Genomic DNA, 18,382 nt, shown 5'->3' on the forward strand with positions numbered 1-18,382 from the left:
CATTTTTTTTTTAAGGATTCTCTTTGCTCTCATATCATTCAAGACCAACAGCTGGAAATATTCTTGTTGCAAGATCAATAATCACACATCAGGAAAACGCCTTGCTTCTTAAGGTCTCTGTGACCTAAAATATACTTATAACTGCTATTAGGTTCCAAACTGATGAATGAGGAAAAAGGGTCAGGTCAGCTTTGCATGGGGCAGTCTTTGAGAAAAGACAAACCCGTCGTTTGTATGGATGTGTATTCACACAGGTGACATGTACAGCCATGATGGGAACGCTGACGAGCCAGAATGGGTAAAGACAGAGAGAGAACAATTTGTTGAGTTTCGAGATAAGAACCGTGATGGGAAGATGGATAAGGAAGAGACCAAAGACTGGATCCTTCCCTCAGACTACGATCACGCGGAGGCAGAAGCCAGGCACCTCGTCTATGAGTCCGACCAAAACAAGGTAAGTCTGTCCAGGCCCAATCTCTCAGTGATCGAAGTCTGTTTCTAGGGGATTGCCTAAAGAATATCTGTTGAGGTACATAGAGCATTTAAGGTCTTAATTAGTCTGAGTCTGCTGTGGATCTAAAGTTGGCGATTGAAAACTTACAGGACAGCGCTAGCTGTCTGATCTCATTTTAGAAATCCCTTTGCCCAATGTTCCCAGCATTGGAGGAATTTAAGCCTCAGAAAGAGCCTCTGGATATAGCCTGTGCGCAGCATGCATCATCTGCTATCTTTGGAACCCCAAGAAATCTTTGCTTTTTTGTTGTTATTTCCTTTGTTCTTTTATCTTTTACAGGTTCATTTTGCCTACTCGAAGCTGGTTGTTTCCTTCTTAAATGAAATATGCTTTTTAAAATTAAGTCATTTGTAGGAGCTTATAAATCAGCTTTTCTCTGAAACCTGTTAAAATTACCCTTGATCAGTTATCTGAGAAGGCATCCAGTTCATTAAAAGAGCAGTGTTACTGCTGAGCCCTGTCACCTTTTTCAGAGATTTGAATGCTCTCCTTAGAGCAAACTGAAAATCAGTCTAAAGTTGGGGGATTCTAGAATTCTAAATGTTCTTTTATTTAGACTGATCTTCGGTTTTAAAGCAGTTTTTTTTTTAAAATTATTTTATTTATCTTTGGCTGTGTTGAGTCTTTGTTGCTGTGCGCAGGCTTTCTCTAGTTGCGGTGAGCGGGGGCTACTCTTCGTTGTGGTGCGTGGGCTTCTCATTGTGGTGGCTTCTCTCGTTGCGGAGCACAGGCTCTAGGCACGGGCTTCAGTAGTTGTGGCGTACGGGCTCTAGAGCGCAGGCTCAGTAGTTGTGGCGCACGGGCTTAGTTGCTCCACAGCACGTGGGATCTTCACGGACCAGGGCTCGAACCCGTGTCCCCTGCATTGGCAGGCGGATTCTTAACCACTGTGCCACCAGGGAAGCCCCTAATGCAGTTTCTTATTGAGCCTTTTTGAGGGTCAGTCTGTTTTGAGTTCTTGCTCAGTCACTTCAGTAGCCAGGTGCTGTGTCCTGAGACATGTGAGAAAAGGAAACTCATGTAGTTGTCCCTTGGGAATCTGGCCTAGATAATTCTTGAGATGAGTATCTGAGCCTTCATTTGGGGTTCTGTCTGGAATCTGATTGGTGACTAGGTCATTTTGGAGTTGAAGACTGTGCTTGATATTAGCATATATCATTGTTCCTGTTAGACAAAGACTTGATTCACTTTGAAGTATTTTTCCTGGCTATCCTTGACTATCTCTTACCCATATCTAGGAGATGTCCCACATTTTGCTCGAAAGGGAGCATTTTCTTCTCAAAAAACAAACCCATATCCCTAGCATTGAGCTATTGAGCTATATTATTTCCATCCTTCCACTTTTAACTTCCTTGGTAAGAAAAATGTATCAACTGCTGTTTTCTTCCCTCTTTGCGTGTGTGTGTGTTGGGGGTGGGCAGGGAGGATTGAGTTCACATTTAATTTAGTGGGAATTAGAATCGTAAATCTTGACTAACCCCTGTTGTACGATAACAGCGTTCTAAATTTGAAATGAGAAATACATTTTGCATCAATTCACTGTTCTCCCCACTTTCAGGATGGCAAGCTTACCAAGGAGGAGATTGTTGACAAGTATGATTTATTTGTGGGCAGCCAGGCCACAGATTTCGGTGAGGCCTTAGTACGACATGACGAGTTCTGAGCTGCAGACAGAGGAACCTACATTTCTTCAAAAGTAATTTATTTTTACAGCTTCTGGTTTCACGTGAAATTGTTTGCGCTACTGAGACTGTTATCACAAACTTTTTAAGACATGAAAAGCTGTCTTAAAAATCCCGTCCCCATTCCTCCTCCTCTCTGAGGGACTGGAGGGAAACTGTGCTTCTGAGGAAAAACTCTAATTAGTACACTTGTGTTTGTAGATTTACACTTTGTATTATGTATAACATGTGTGTTTATTTTTGTATTTGTTCTCTGGTTGGGAGTATGATATGAAGGATCAAGATCCTCAACTCACACTTTGTAGGCAAACGTTAGCCCTTCACGCTTTCTCAACCCTTATCATATAATTTTTATAATTCTGACTTAATTAATTTTAAGCCTGAGATCAATAAGAAATGTTCAAGAGAGAGAAAAGGGAAGAAATAGTCCCCACAATTTATATTTAGAGAGATAACACTTAAACTTGCCTATTGAAAAGTATACCGCATAAGTGGTAGGGGCCGAATATTTCATTCAGCTGCTCCAGGTCCAGGCCCTGGCATTGTCTGGGCAAGGACCGATCCCTGTGCTGTAAGGAAGCTTGACTCAACTTGGTTTCATTCATTCTTTTTTTTCCTTCCCTGTAAGACTAGCTGTTTGCTAATTTTGTCAAGCACAGCTGTGGTGGGAAGAGTTAGGGCCACTGTCTTGAAAGTCAGTCAAGTACTGAGTGTGATCTCTTTACAGAGCTATACATAGAAACAGCTGGAAAACTAAAGGAAAAATACAAGTGTTTTTAGGGCACATGCTTTTTTCTGGGAATGCATCTATTGAAGTGCTCAAGACTGTCTTGCCTATTGAATCGCTGTAAGTGCCCCCATTCAGCGCCTATTTCCCCAGGTGTTCCAAGGAATTAATCTGCACTGCAGTTAAAATGTACTCCTTTCCAATCATGTCATTGAAAGTGCCTTTAATGAGAGAAATGATCACTGAATGAGGATTCTCTTAAGAAACTCTAAGATAAAATAAAGAGAAGATCATTTGGACCACCTTAAATGAAAGCTTAGAACCTCCTAGTGTGGTGGGATTTTTTTTCTTTCCTTTCTCTTTTGGACGGTGGTTAAATAGCAGTATTAGTTAGGGGCTTGGTTGCAGTGTTCTTATCTTGTGGGCTGGTTTCCAAAAACCACATGCTGCTGAATTTACCAGGGATCCTCATACCTCAGAATGCTAACCACTTACTACCAGGCCTGTTTCTGTGTCAGCTGGAGAGCTTGAGCCAAGACTCAAAGATGAGAGGGCTCTTTGGTTTGAGGACCATCACTCACCCTTCCTGCCTTTGACCCATCGCTCCCTATGTCCCCATCTCCCCACTGCCAAAAAAAAGTTTATCATGAATCAACATTGCCATTCCTTATCGAAGAGAGGGACATTGTAGAAGGAGCTGAAGAAACCACCTCTGTGCCCAACTCACTTTACCTACATTTTACGTAACAGGAAACTGTCTTTTTTTGGTCCCTTTCATACAGATGGACCTCTTTTGAGGAGAATTATTATATTCCAAGTTTTCAGCCCTCAGGTTACTAAGACAAGTACATATATATATATATATATATCTAACCTTTATTATTTCATATATCTTTCTGGATAATACATTCAGGTGGTGCTGGGTGATTATTATAATCTGAACCTAGGTGTATCCTTTGGTCTTCCACAATCATGTTGAGGTGGGCTACTTGGCCTGGTAAAAAGCCGGATATCGTGTAACTTCACCCCAGCATTTGCATTGAGCTCTTGAGAGCGGATACATTCTTTTAACCCCAATATGAGGGAGTGGAAATTCTCTGCCTTCCAGATTCCCCATTTTTATTGTTAAGAAGATCAGGGATAATTAATAATGCCACCAACCCTGGCTTGGAGAGGGCACATCATGAATTGTGTGGCAGGAGATCCTCATAGGTCACTAGGTACAGAGAACCCAGGCCTTATGTTAAAGTCACGCACCTAGAAAGCAAACCTCCATCTGCTAAGACAGCAACTTCTGGATGCTGGGTGCTCATCAGTAAGCATTGTATTCTAATCTCTAATGATCCCCCTGGATTTTTTTTTTTTTTCCTTTTGGTTTAAATCAAGCCTGAGGCTGGTGAACAGTAGCTGCACACCCACATTGTGTGTTCTGTGAATGCTAGCTCTCTTGAATTTGGATACTGATTATTTTTTATAGAGTGTAAACCCAGTTTTATATTCTATAATGCAAACAGGTACCTATCTGTTTCTAAATAAAACTGTTTACATTCACTGTGGGTTATGTATGTCCTTTATTTTCTTAAGAAATGGAACTCTTGCGTAGAATTATGGGTGTTATAAAATGGCACAGAAAAAGAGCTCTCCTAGAAGGTTTATCATACCCCCCACCCCAACCCAGAGAAGTTACTGCCTTCTCCCAGATTGGTTACTCTTTTCTTCCTATTCCTGAAATCTTCTAGCATCCTTCTACAGCTGTAACCCTTCTCTGCTTCCCTTAGGCCATATAACTGGAGAGGAGCCCAGCTGCTCATTACATAATTGCCTGATACCAAACACAAGCCATTTCTGAATGTACACACATTTATCTTGATTTTTATTTCAAAAAGTCTCTTCTTCATGGGGTGGGGAGAGGGAGTATAAGGTAAAACAGTTTTTTGAACATTTTGTATAGTTTATATAAATGGTATTGAGATGTGCAAAGTCATTTTGAGAACATGAAGGGAATTAAAACTATTAACTTTAGTAAATACACAGCTTAAGACAGATATATAGGTTTAGCCAGATAGGTGTGGGGGGAAAGGAAGCACCTGGAATATTCATGCTGGTACAGGGGTTTGTGGGCATGGCTGTCCCAGCCAAAGCGATAGCAATTACTGGCAGTGACAGCATAAGAAAAGGTCTTTCAAACTCATTTGGGACCTACTAAAGGGTTTTTTTTTTTAATTTATTTTATTTATTTGTTTTTGGCTGCATTAGGTCTTCATTGCTCTGCTTGGGCTTTCTCTAGTTGCGGTGAGCGGGGGCTACTCTTCGTTGTGGTGCGTGGGCTTCTCAGTGCGGTGGCTTCTCTTGTTGCGGAGCACGGGCTCTAGGCTCGCGGGCTCAGTAGTTGTGGCTTGCGGGCTCTAGAGCGCAGGCTCAGTGGTTGTGGCGCACGAACATAGTTACTCCACGGCATGTGGGATCTTCCCGGACTGGGACTCGAACCCATGTCCCCTGCATTGGCAGGCGGATTCTGAACCACTGCGCCACCAGGGAAGTCCCGGCAGGCGGATTCTTAACCACTGCACCACCAGGGAAACCCTAAAGGTTTTTTTTTTAATGTCTCTCCCATTTCTAAAATGTTTTCATAAGTCTGCTTTAATTCAAAATGTATCATCTTTGAATAGATCCCCAGTAGGGAAAAAACGTTACTAAAAAGGAAAATAATTGTTGTGTATACACTGAAAAATCATCAGCCAGACTCCTTTACAGTTGCCTTGTATGTAGAAATCTGTTCTCCAAGTGCTATAAATTCTGCCACTTAAGAGTAGAAACTGATGATTGTTGAAATGGCCTTTGGGGTGGTCTGAAGTAGACCCAGCTGGAACAGTAGCTTTGTGTAGGTAGGAAGGAAATAGTAGGAAAATGGAAAACTGACCTCAAATTGCTATCACTCCCCTTCCCATTTACTGTGTTGTAGTAGTTTGGTTTTTGACAGGGAAGGTAGAAAGTAGAAATTTCCTTAAATGTAAAATCCTTGTTGCTGCAAACAGGCCAATATGGCTCCTTAGTTGGGGCCAACTTGGCTAGAAGAGACGGTAGAAACTTCCATTTTCTGGGAGCTAGACATGTCGGACTCATCTGTCATGGGCTTTCCACACACCATCTCCATGATGCAAGCTCGGAACTGGAGGAAAGAGCAGAATTGGAGATAGTCCCCTTGGTAGACCAGTACCAAGGAGATAACATCAGGAAGCATAAGGGAAAAAAGATCTCATTCTTTGTATCCTCAAAGCCTTGCACAATGCCTTATACACAGGATCTCCTCAGGTGGTTTTGATTATATCTTCCCAATACTGAGAGCTAGCTATATTCCAGGCTAAGACTACTCACTACTCCTGGGTCTACAATGATAATCCCTACACATTCTGGCTAACTCTGAGAATGTGTAGAATTTCACTGTTGGGAAACCTCACAAACCACCCTGCCCCATAAGAGCACTGTCAAAAGTGACCCCAGAATAGCCCCGCCCACCCACCCCACCATTACTTGAAAGTGCTCCCAACTGGGGAAGGACTGCCAATTCTGTTTCTATCCAGGAGGTTTCACATTAGTTTTGAATCCATCTCTGGAACTGAGGAAACAAAATAACAATTCTCAAAGCAGAGTGTTAGCTCTACAAGACAGGAACCTTCCTTGATTTGTCTGAGTTTGGGTTTTTAGCTTAGATTCAGGATTTGGGATAGGAAGCTACCTGGTACCTTCAGATGATAAGCTGTTTTAGAAACATGCATATGTTGTGATTTCTGTGTTTCACATAAATGGTCGTGCAGACTAGAAGTTGGACAGGCTTAAGAACTCGTGAAATGGGCTTCCCTGGTGGCGCAGTGGTTGAGAGTCTGCCTGCCAATGCAGGGGACACGGGTTCGAGCCCTGGTCTGGGAGGATCCCACATGCCACGGAGCAACTAGGCCCGTGAGCCACAATTACTGAGCCTGCGCGTCTGGAACCTGTGCCCCGCAACGGGAGGGGCCGTGATGGTGAGAGGCCCACGCACCGCGATGAAGAGTGGCCCCCGCTTGCCACAACTAGAGAAAGCCCTCGCAGAGAAACGAAGACCCAACACAGCCAAAAATAAATAAATAAAGTAAACAATGCCTTAAAAAAAAAATTCTTTAAAAAAAAAAAAAAGAACTCGTGAAATGGAAATTTAGGGGACTGTTGATCTATCAGTTTTTCAGTGAAACGGAAAGCCTTTTCACTTCTCATCCTGCCCTTTGGAGCAACTCGAATTTTATGGCTCAAGTTGTCTTCCCTGGGTTCTGTGATCTTGTCTTGATGACCACGCCTTCATCCCTGTGCTTACTTACCACGTGCTTTCTAGCCTGCCAAGGGTTTCCATGGCTTCCCTGTTCACCCCTAGAAACCCTTTGAGTGGAGTCCAAGGTGCTTGGAGTTAAAAGTCGTTGTTGAGAAGAACCAGGTCTTAGGAATATAAATAGAGAGCTTTACCTGCTTATTCATGAAGCAGTAGATGATGGGATTGTAGACGCAAGCACTCTTGGAGAAGAAGGCAGGAATGGTGACAAACCGTAAGTCCACCCCATGGTTACGGTTGTTGACTATATACATGGCCAGGGCAGCATAGGGTGTGCAACAGAGACAGAAGGATCCCACCATCATCACCACCGTGTGGCTCACCTCCCACTCAGCTTTCTGGGTTGTAGCTGACTCCTGCTGCTGAGCTGCAACCTGGAAAGAGCACAGAAAACATCACACCCTCTTATCCCTGGCCCTGAACTCCCAGATCTCTGGACTCCTCAACTAGGGGGCCATCTACTCTAATTGTCTCTCTGCTGTCCCAGCTTTTGGCCTAGTCCCTCTGTTTTCCCTTCCTTGAGGAAGGCAAGATGGAGGCAGCTCTCTGGTCTGTGACAATGGAAAAGATCACATGCATCGCTTGATATACCTGAGCAGGGATGACTCCACCTTATTCTTCATTCCATTTCATCATCTCCCTGTCCCCACTTCCTTCACTGCTTTTTGATACCCCTCTACCTGACTATGGACATTTCCAAATGTTTTATGTTCTAGAGCACTTACCCGTTCTTCCCTCTCACCTAGAGCCTTGTGATCCCTTCCTCCCTGACCCTCACGAAAGGCACTCACAGCTCTGAAGACCCCCAGCAGCTGAGAGTAGGAGAAGCAGATGAGGGAGAGAGGCACAATGTAGCAGAAAATGAAGAGGAACCAGGTATAGTACTCGCTGTAATATTTGGTGCCCACGGTGTACCAGTCGGGACCGCAGGAACACTGAAGACCCTCGGGGACGAACCTGCAAGGGACCAAGCACTTGCTCACTGTGAGGCTCAATTAGTAGAGAGGGAGCTGAGATTCTTGGATTGTGTTCTCCACTTAGAACCCAGAGTGACTTCAGGCAGTGAGTATTTTCTGTCCTCACCAGCGAGCCTTTAGCAATTGCAACTGCAGAGTAAACTTTAGCACTTGTCTCCCACAGCCCTTTCCCTTATTTATTCCACCAGCTCTTTAAAAATTAGAGGTCAAAGACTATACCCAACTCTCTTCCCGTCCTCGCAAGCTGAGCTTCTAGCTAAGTCAGCACAACGGCCCCGCACTCTCACCGGCTCCAGCCAAAGAAGGGTGGGATGGAGACACCAATACCAATGGTCCACGTGGCCAGGACCACCGTCAGTGCATGCTTGGAGCTGAAGTGGAAGTTGCCGAAGGGCTTACAGATGATGATGTAGCTCTCAAAGGCCAAGAAGGCCAGGGACCAGCCTGTCACCAGACCTGTGATGAAATGTGAGGGTAAGAGGGTAAACAGCCCCACTCATCCTGGCAGGCAGAGTGGAATACAGATGGGATGGAGAAAGCACAGGGAGGGAAGGTTGGAATGGTGAGTGAAGTAGAGTTTGGGACTCGGTCAAACTTCTAGTCTGGGTGGCTTTATATCTCAGTATTCAAAAGAGCACCAAACTTCTATCCCCCAGACTCCTCTTTGGGGCCCACTCTCACCCAACAGCCTGGCCCCTGGTTCCAATCACGGAGCGGTGTCCTTTGCCTCCCCCCAGCCCCCTTCTGCTGCAGTACCTGCTGTACAGCCCAGGAAGGCCTCCAGAGCACAAACATGGCGGCCGAAGACAAAGTATTCATGACAGCTGGTGATGAAGACGACAAAGAGAAGATGCAGTAGATGAAGCCCCCCAGGGATACATTGACCAGAATATAGTTGAGTGGCTGCCACAACTTTCTGTAGCGCAGTGTGGCCACCAGCACTGTGGCATTGAGTGGCATCCCTACAAAGAAGACAAAGCCCCGGAAGGCTGCCTGGAGGTGGAAGGCCCAGACAGGGGTGAGGTGGTACTGAGGCCCATCCCACGGCCCCACCAAGGAGATGTTCTTGAACAGAAAAAACTCCTCCTCCTCTGACATCTTGCTCATGGGATGTCCGCCACCCCCTCTGATTCCTCTTAGATCATCCTCCCGCCACCACTTCTCCCCGACCCTGCCAAAGAACCTCTCCTCCAAAGCCACTTTGGAGCTGCCTGAAAGATCAGTACTGATCCTAAGCCTCCTAAGGACAAAGTTTGGGATTAAAGACCCTAAGCCCCCACCTAAACCTTTTGTGGCCCCGAAGCCGATTGTATGTTCTTCAGAAGATAAAAGATTGGGCTCAAAGAATCCGGACATGCAATGCTCAGGTGCTGGAATGAATAGGAGTGGGCTCATTAGGGCCTGGGAGATGCTGACCCATATTTAATGAAGACCCTCCATCCCTTTTTCTTTCCTTTGAGTGGACCTCTGGACGGCACCCTTCTTCTTTGACTTCAGGCACTACTATATCCCTGTAGGTGTTTACACGCCATCTGCCCCTTTGTGGAAGGTGCCCCCTAAGTGTCCCTCTCCAGGGATCTTGGGCTCACAGCCAGCCTGGGAAGCAGCCTCAGGCTGCAGGAAGGGGCAGGGAGTGGAGAGTTCCCTGGAGCACCTTAGTAACAGCCTTCATGGAACAGTTCAGGGGCAACTCGACAACGCCTAGAGGTCTAAGGCATCCCAGGCTGCCAGTTTCTTCATGGTGAGACTACCCAGGGAGGGTACCTTTCCTACTCAGACCTCCCCCAGCCAGGTCGAGGTTAGTTTGCTCACTGCCCCGCTCACGCCATGTTCACACCTGCCCCTGCCCTTAGCTCCGCAGTGCCCAAGCTGCCAGTCATCCTGTCTGCTCATCCAAGACCTGCCCAGTGAATTACATAATTCACTGTCCAGAAAGTGAACACAAACCAGCTGTTCTTCAGATTATGACAGACAAGAATGGGGTTTCACAAAGGAGACATCGGTGTGATACAATAAACAATGTCCTCCGCAGCCTTCCTGAGTAGCACAAAAACCAGTTTCACAGGATTGGGTCTCCTGCTGACTATTACCCTCAATGTGGGCTCCACACAAAGCATGATTCAGAACTGGACATAAACCAGAACCATTCGGCTGGGGGCCAAGTACCAGCTCTGCCAGGCTACTCTAATCCAGAGGACATTTCAACTCTCTAGAGGCTTGAAAGGGATTATTCCCTAGCCTCTCTAATCATTGCTTCTCCCTGCTTAGTTTTTTATCATTTAATTTCTGTTTCAAGTGGATTGTATATGCCTGGGGCTCAAAATTCAAAAAGTACAAAAGAATATACAGTGAAAAATACATTTCTTTCCCACCCAGGCTCCCAGTTCCCCTCTCCAGAAGCAACCAGTGTTCACATTTTGCTGTGTTTTTGATGCGTAGGATGAAATGATGTGTTGAGCTTGAAATGTGTTGTGACAATGTTGTTTGTTAAATACTGACCAGACAAGTGGTGAGATAAGGGAAAGTTCTACATGCTCTTGTGAAAATGAGGAATCGTCCAAGGATTTGCCTGAATGAATGCCATCTTCACGCCTGGGAGGAAAGAGCAGAAACCCCCCAGAGGTAGAGCCAAGACTCTTCCCAGAGAATTTCATCTGCTGGCTTTGCAATACAGAGACAAATGAACCACTGAGGGCCTAAACTCCTACAGCCTAGATCAAGGCCACAATAATTTTAGCCTGGAAAACAATGCATGGTAGATGGCAATGGATTTCCACCAGGGCCGCCCTCCTCTCCCCCACCCTGTTACCCTGGAGACATTTGGAGGTGTGTGGGATGGGAGGGGGGTGTTTTTCGGCTGTTGGCAAAGAAAGGATTACTGGTATTGAGTGGGCAGGACACTGCTCTAGACAGGCCACACTGAGAATGATCCTGCCTCAAATTCCAATAGTACCCCCAGAGAGAAGCACTGGCTGGGACCCAATCCCGCTCTCAGCCCTGAAACAGTCTCAGCAAAGTCCCCCTGGCGCCCTTGATTGGAGCCACCTCACTCCTTGGCACACCCAGCGAGAGAAACAATTAGGAAATGTGTACTGAGGTAATGGAATGACGCGTTGAGTGGCTTTTATTTATAAGCCAGTTTAAAGCTGGGGAACAGCTACCCAAAAAAGTCCCTTTGGTTTGAGAATAGATGAAAACCCTGTTGCTTTTCTCTCTGGCCATGATTAGTTAGTGGAGCCAGTCATCTGGTCCAGACACTCCTGGATGGGGATAATAAAACTTCATCCCCTGGGTACAAAGGAATGTTAGCCAATATGTTCTCTAAAGCGAGGGCCATTCTTCCCCATATCCAACAGACGCGTTGGTTTATTAGGAAGCCTGCTTTTGCATGGATGGTGGGAGGGTTTCTTTAGGCTTATGGCTTTTACCTCGAGCCAAGTAATGAAGATCCACCTGAATATCTGTTGCCCCTGGTGGTTTTTTGGTGCACACTCCTGGCTTGCTTTCTTTCCCTCATTCACGCATTCATTTATTCCACAGACATTTGCTAAGAGATGCCTACAACAGCAGTTGTACTGTGAGGATGAAATGAGATTAATCTGGTAGAGTGCTTACCTAAGGCCGGGTACCCAGAAATGCTTGGGAGTTGTTTGTTTTGTCAGCAGGATTGCCAAGTGCCAGACACAAGGCTGGATCCAAAGATCAATAAGACAGATCTCTGTCCCCCCAGAAGCTCCCAGCCTCCTAGAGGGGACCCCCCCCCCCGGAGGCAAACAAGGGTCCTGGGGGTGTGATGGATGTGGTACAGTGGCAGCACAAAAGAGAGAGCCAGACAGAGCCTACTGGGTCTCCTACAAGGCCCCAGTTTCTGAGGTGTGACCTCCCCCCTCACTCTCATTTGGGGAATCCCAGCCTGAAGAACCCCACCCAGGCCACCCTTAGCCGATTGGCAGGCTCTTCCCTGAAGCTTCCCTGGGTGGGATGAACAGGGCAGGCTGGGGTGAGGGAGGAAGTGTGGGTATTTACAGGATGTATTCCCATCTCTGGTTTTCTAGAAAGTCTGGGTAGCAGTGTGTATCGCATTTAAAACAGGCTTTGGATTCAGATAAATGTGCTTCATATAAGCTGAATTTGGGCACGTTTCTTTTTCTTACAGTGGGGTGACAGCTATGTCACAAGGCTGTTATGAGGTTAAGTAAGATCTGTAAAGCACAGATCACACCGCTCAGCCCACAGTAAGCATTAAGTGGCAGCTTTCCTCTCATGTATTTTCTTCTTGCCCTCATGTTGCCATCATAATAACCCCTTTCCTTTGTACGGCACTTTACAGTTTGCAGAGTGCTTTCACATACGTTTTCTCACCTGATCCTCAAATTACCCTGTAAGGCAGACAGGGCAGGTGTTACTTCCCCACCTGACAGATGAAGAAACTGAGTAATTTAGCAAATATCACCTAGTCAAGGGTGATCTGGGACAGACTTCTTAGTCCTCACCTAGGAGGCAGATGAGTTTGGAGGATTTTTTCTGGTGGTCTGATCATGAGGTAAGAAAGAAGAGTGGCTCTTCACGGGTGCAGGAGATGCCAGGCAGGCCCCCTCAGCCCTGGGGTTCCCGGAAGGGGGGCTGGCTGGAGACTGGCTCCCTCCCCGCCCTTCCCCCGCAGCACCCCACGAACTCCCCTTGGCAGCCCTGAGGGAGAACTGGATGGTCACGGGGAAGACGGGACCTTGCCTAATCACGGTGTGGCTCCGCAGTGGGCCAGGGAGGAGCGGAGAGAGCCGAGGGGCAAGGCCTGCTGGAGGGCAGCCGACCTGGGCTGGGAGCCAGCCTGGACTGAGAAGAGAGGCCCTTCTAGGAACCACAAGCTGCGGCTACTGCTGATGTGGCAAAGAAGACACAGCTGGCAAAGAGTAACCCTCAGTGGCTTTTTGGTCTAGGGCTATGATTCTCACTTAGGGTGCAAGAGGTCCCGGGTTCAAATCCCAGACGAGCCCTACTTTTCCTAGATTTTTCTTTTTTTCTGTTCCCCTTTCCCCGCCACACAAGTACACATTGCCTGCCCTTTCTCAAGTTGAAGCAGAGATGACCCAGTGGTGAGTGAATAAAGGACCCTGAAGACAAGCTGCCAGTCAGTCTCCCCATTAGCCATGGCCTGTATATACCCCATTATTTCCGCTGAGGCCAAGCCGAGCAGAAGGGGTTTGGCATAGCTCCAGGAGCTGAACCTGAGAAGGTAGAGCCAAAGGGTTGCCTCATGTTAGGCAGAAAGCCTCTCAGAGAGCCTCAGATAAAGAGCAGGTGGTCAGAACAATCGGGGCCTGAGCTGGAGGTCAAGAAAAGGCAAACTCTCCATGTAAAACCCAAGCTATGAAATGCATTGGCTTCAAAGTCCAAAAGCTAGGAATAAAGTTACAATTCTGAGTCTCAGCTTTCCTACTGGTAAAATGGGAACAATAATATTCATTTCTTAAAGTTGAGAGGATTAAATCAGAAACTGTATGTGAAAACACTTTGCAAACTATAACACACCTTACAGATGAAGGGATTGTTAGGAATACTACTAAAGATAAAGAGAATCTGGAAAGGAAATTCTGACAACATGACAGACTGAACTAATGTAGTTTCTCTTCACCCAGTGTCCCCTAAAACACACACAGAAATACTACATAAAACAGAATTTAAAAACTAATGTATGAACAATTGCAAAATTGGTTTAAAAAGGGAAATTCCCAGATATCAGAATTAAAGAAAGAATATAAAACTAAACAAAGAAGGAGGAGGAGGAGAAGGAGGAGGGACTATCGCAGTAGCCCATGGTTCATTTCAGACACAGATCACAGACATATACCAGGGACATGGAGATGTGTTCTAATGGTTTCAGTTATAGCTAAGTGCCCTCAGCCCACCAGAGGCAAAGAACTGGGACTGAACCCCCTGCATAAAGCTCAGAACATCAAAGATCTACCTTATCCATGGAAAGAAGACTAAAATGGCACACGCCAGTTCAACGAAGCAGAGAAAAGGGTTAGAAATCCAAGTCAACCCTGAGAAATTGAAGTGTGAGCCTGAGAAAATGCTTGTGTTGCATCTGGATTTATGTTATTTGCATGATGCTGAATCCTCAAGCAGAGAAATTAAATATAAACCTGGTTTAGGACAACTTGAAATCCCTAGGAATACCACACAGCCTCACAGAAGCAAGAAAGAGCTCTCCAAGACTGTTTTCATACCCCAAGGTATATGGGAGTCTCACTAAAAAGTGAAATATCAAAAACACCTACTGAAGAAGAACTCACAATAAAAATCTTATAAACTAGACAAGAAAGCAATCCACCTAAGGAAGACTCAGCAGACACAACAAACAGGACAATTAACACTCCAAGAACTGTGCATAATAGAACAACATGACAAGCACTGTGTAATAAGTATTCTTAAAAGTGTTAAAAGATTAAAGACAAGAAAGTAAACCATATTGAAAATATTGCACTATGAAAAAAAAAGCAGCTCACTGAGGGAAAAAAAAATTAGGAAATGGAAGACATACCATTGAAGACTCAAGACATTAAACAGTAGACTAGACCCAGCTGGAAAGAGAAGTAGTAAAGTGGAAGATAGAGCTGATGAAATTGTTCAAAATATGGGGGGAAAGGGGAAAGTAATGAGATAGAAAATATGAAAGAATAGTTAAAAGACATGAGGAAAAGAATATGCCTATTACACCATCACACTGAATATATATATAGTTTCCTGAAAGAGAGAGAATGAGGGAAATGTATGGGTTGGCCAAAAAGTTCGTTTGAAATTTTGGCCAACCCAATAATATTCCAAGAGATAATGATTGATAATTTTCCAAAATAAAAGAAAGACACAGTCCTCAGATTGAGAACTGAGCTTATAAACACATTGTGGTGAAACTGGAGAATACTGAAGAGAAAAAGGAAAATCTTAAAAGCAACAAAAAATAAAAAAATTTTAAAAACTTGTTTGCCTAGAGAGACAATTATATTGGCAGCTGACTTCTTATTAGCAGCAAAAGATTATAGAAAAAAATAGAATATCTTCAAAAGTCTAAAAGAACTGTCAACCTAAAATTTAATGCCCACTAAATTTCCATTTAAGTGTTGTGAAATAAAGACCTTTTAAGACAAAGACTGAGAATGTTTACCACTCAAAGACTTTCACTGAAATGCCACCAAAGGATATACTTCATAAGAAGGAAACTGTAATAAGAAGGAAGGAATGAAATGCAAGAAGGAATGGTGAGCAAAGAAACTTATAAATATGTTAGCGAACCTAAAAAAGCATTGAGGGACTTCCCTGGCAGACCAGTGGTTAAGACTTCGCCTTCCAATACAGGGGGTGCGGGTTCGGTCCCTGGTCAGGGAGCTAAGATCCCACATGCCTCGCGGCCAAAAAACCAAAACAGAAGCAATATTGTAACAAATTCAATAAAGACTTTAAAAATGGTCCACATTAAAAAAAAATCTTTAAAAACAATTTTTTTAATTAAAAATAAAATAATAAAAAATAAAAAAGCATTGACAGCCACTGTTAGTGGAGTAAAAATCAGTTCAGCTGCTTTATAGAGCAATTTGGCAATACCTAGTAAATTTTAAGGTGCACATATCCTATGACCCAGAAATTCTACTTCTAGGTATCTACCTTAGAGATATGCTTACATATATGCCAAGAAGGCATGCACAGCACTGTCCAGCACAGCATTGTTTACAATATGGAATATTGGAAATATCCCAAATGCTCATTAGCAGAAGAATGGATAAATCAGTTGTGGTATATTCAAACAATGGAATAGAATTCAGCAGTTAAAATTCATGACCTAGAGCTATATGAAACAGCCTGAATAAATGTAAAAAGAAAAAAAAGTTAAGGAAAAAAGAAAGTTTGCAGAAGAATGTGTATAATATACTGTACTTTTTGCATCTGTAAAAGATTCACTTTTTTTTTTCTTTTTAATGAAAGAATCTAGGCATTTAGAAATAAGGGGAAAGGGGGATAAGTGGCTGCATCAGTCCTCAGAGAGGATGATCTGCTGGGATGGGATTAGGAGGGAGGCTGAATCCTGTGTCCATGGATTACAAGGATTAATTCAGATTATCCCCGTAAGCTGATCACCTGGCTGGTATCCCCACCACTCCTAGCCCTTCAGAGATGCATCCCTGGACCACAGTCCACTTCCCCCCCATACCTGCTAAGCCCTTTCCTCCAGCCTCCTATCTCCATTCTCACCCCTCAACCCAGTACTGGTCTGGGTTTTACTCATATTTGGGTCCTAAGAATAGACTGGTTCAGATCTCCTCTGAATGCTCCTCAAATCAAGGGTGAATCGTGACCTGCACCCCTGGAGCCAGGGAGAGATTAGTCCTAATACTCTGGATGAGAGCTCCCTGAGGAGAGCTTGGACCCCTGGATGTTACAGTCGACAACTTCCTCCCCTGTCCCTCCCTCCATTAGCCAAGAGGTCAGCAGTCAAGGTCTGCTATCTGACCCTGCTGGTTCAGCCAGGACCAGAAGGAGCTGTGCTGGGGCAGAACAAACAGCCACTCTGCTTCCAGCATTAGACTCTGTCATTCCCAGGAGCCCTATGCCCTCCACCCTCCTAACGCCAACCCCTTTCCATCATCCCTGACAGTTGCCCTGCTCCCCAAGTCTGGACAGGCCTGAAATCGGCGGCGGACGCTCTGGAAAGGGTCTGGGTGGGCTTGCTCAACAGTCTTTCCCCACAACTCGATCACCTTAACCACAGGGTCTGGAGTGGAGCCCTGTCCTCTGGGGAGCAAACGAAACATCTTGATCTGTGCTCACCATCTCTCAGAGCACATACGAGGCTGGGGGTATGAGAGGGAAGAAGAAAGGTGAGGAGAGAGAGACAGAGAGAGACAGAGAGAGGCTTAGAGGCAACGTTATGGTTAATAGGCAACATTGAACTCCTTAATTGTGAGTTCATATGTTAAAATAAGCAGAGCATTGACTGTGTTATTGGGAGATTTACCTTTACTCATTTATTCTACGTGTGAAGGACTTTGTCAGATGCTGGAGATACAAAAAATGACTAAGATAACTTCCCAGTCTTCAAGAAACTGGGCAGACAGAAAATTAAAAACCTGACCTTGACAACCCAGAGTGACTGGCGCTGCCCTAGAGGGAAGAAGGACAGGGCAGAGCACAGCAGGGGCATATAATGGGGTTGGAGTGGGGCGTCAGGAACAGCTGCTTAGAGATGACTCCCCACTGAGTGCTGAAGGATAAGTAGGAGATGTCCAGGCAAAGAAAGTTTCCCTTCTGAGGAATATAGAGGGCTTGTGAACCTGGGAGCCTGGGGGGTGGTGGTGACACTGACAATATATGCCCAATGACCTTGTGAGTGGATGCACAAGAGAAGGGATTGGTGTGTGCCCCTGGCTTAGGAATCTCCCAGTGCTTTTCTGGATGTGCTGGGGCGCCCCGGTTCCCAAGTGTACCCTTTTTTAATTTTCCTGGCTGAGACCTGCAGAGATGTGAGAACAATTGCTTCGTCAAGATCTGGCATAAGGTAGACGTTCCTCAAATGAATGATGAAGTAAGTGAAATAAGCCCTCTGAGCTTTCACATCTCCCTTCCATGAGAGTGAAAATCAGCAGTGCCCACTCTGAGCAGGCTACAGGGGCAGGTTGAGCGAGGGTCATGGCTCGCAGCCCAGCGGGCATGGGGCCAGGTGGGAAGGCAGGCGGTGGAGAAAAGAGCTCTTCGGACACTAAGGACTGCGTAGGGCCACGGAGCGGCCCTTCTTAAGAGGGTCCCTGCTTCTGGCTTGGTGGAGGCGCGGGGACAGCAGAGGGATCAGGGCCCCGAGGTTCGAGTATCCTGGCCTTGGTTTCCCTCCTCCTGCCCTCACGCAGCTCTGAGGCTGGGGCCAGCGGCCGGGGCTCCGCGCTTACTGCCGAGCTGGGCGGCAGCGCCGACCTGCTCCGTAGGAAGCGAGGGGAGTGTAAGCATCCGTGCTTTTGGAGAAAACAGGCCGGGGGACGGGGCCCTGACACATGGCGCAGAGCGGTCTCCCCGCTCAGCCAACTGCCAGCAGGACCCACTGCCAGACCAGGGGATCTGGTCGCTCCCTCGGCGCGG

At 45.7% G+C, this 18,382-nt stretch overlaps 2 protein-coding genes across 3 annotated transcripts in view; one reads left to right on the forward strand and one right to left on the reverse strand.

Moving 5' to 3' along the window:
- Positions 1-4,474, forward strand: part of CALU (calumenin) — a 28,753-nt gene extending 24,279 nt beyond the window's left edge. For both annotated transcript variants that reach the window (XM_082400131.1, XM_082400132.1), the window contains exons 6-7: positions 255-454; positions 2,073-4,474. In XM_082400131.1, the coding sequence (XP_082256257.1) occupies positions 255-454; positions 2,073-2,177 (305 nt within the window). In that variant the 3' untranslated portion in view covers positions 2,178-4,474. The remainder of the gene's footprint in view (positions 1-254; positions 455-2,072) is intronic.
- On the reverse strand, positions 4,246-18,282 carry OPN1SW (opsin 1, short wave sensitive). The gene is given in 6 exon segments (XM_082400189.1): positions 4,246-6,092; positions 7,418-7,657; positions 8,075-8,240; positions 8,548-8,716; positions 9,017-9,106; positions 9,109-18,282. Coding segments are annotated over 6 exon segments (1,332 nt in total). The 5' UTR covers positions 9,656-18,282; the 3' UTR covers positions 4,246-5,972.
- Between the last annotated feature and the right edge of the window lie 100 nt (positions 18,283-18,382).

Source organism: Balaenoptera borealis, assembly GCF_965194805.1.
Source record: "Balaenoptera borealis genome assembly, chromosome: 7".
Taxonomy (NCBI): domain Eukaryota; kingdom Metazoa; phylum Chordata; class Mammalia; order Artiodactyla; family Balaenopteridae; genus Balaenoptera; species Balaenoptera borealis.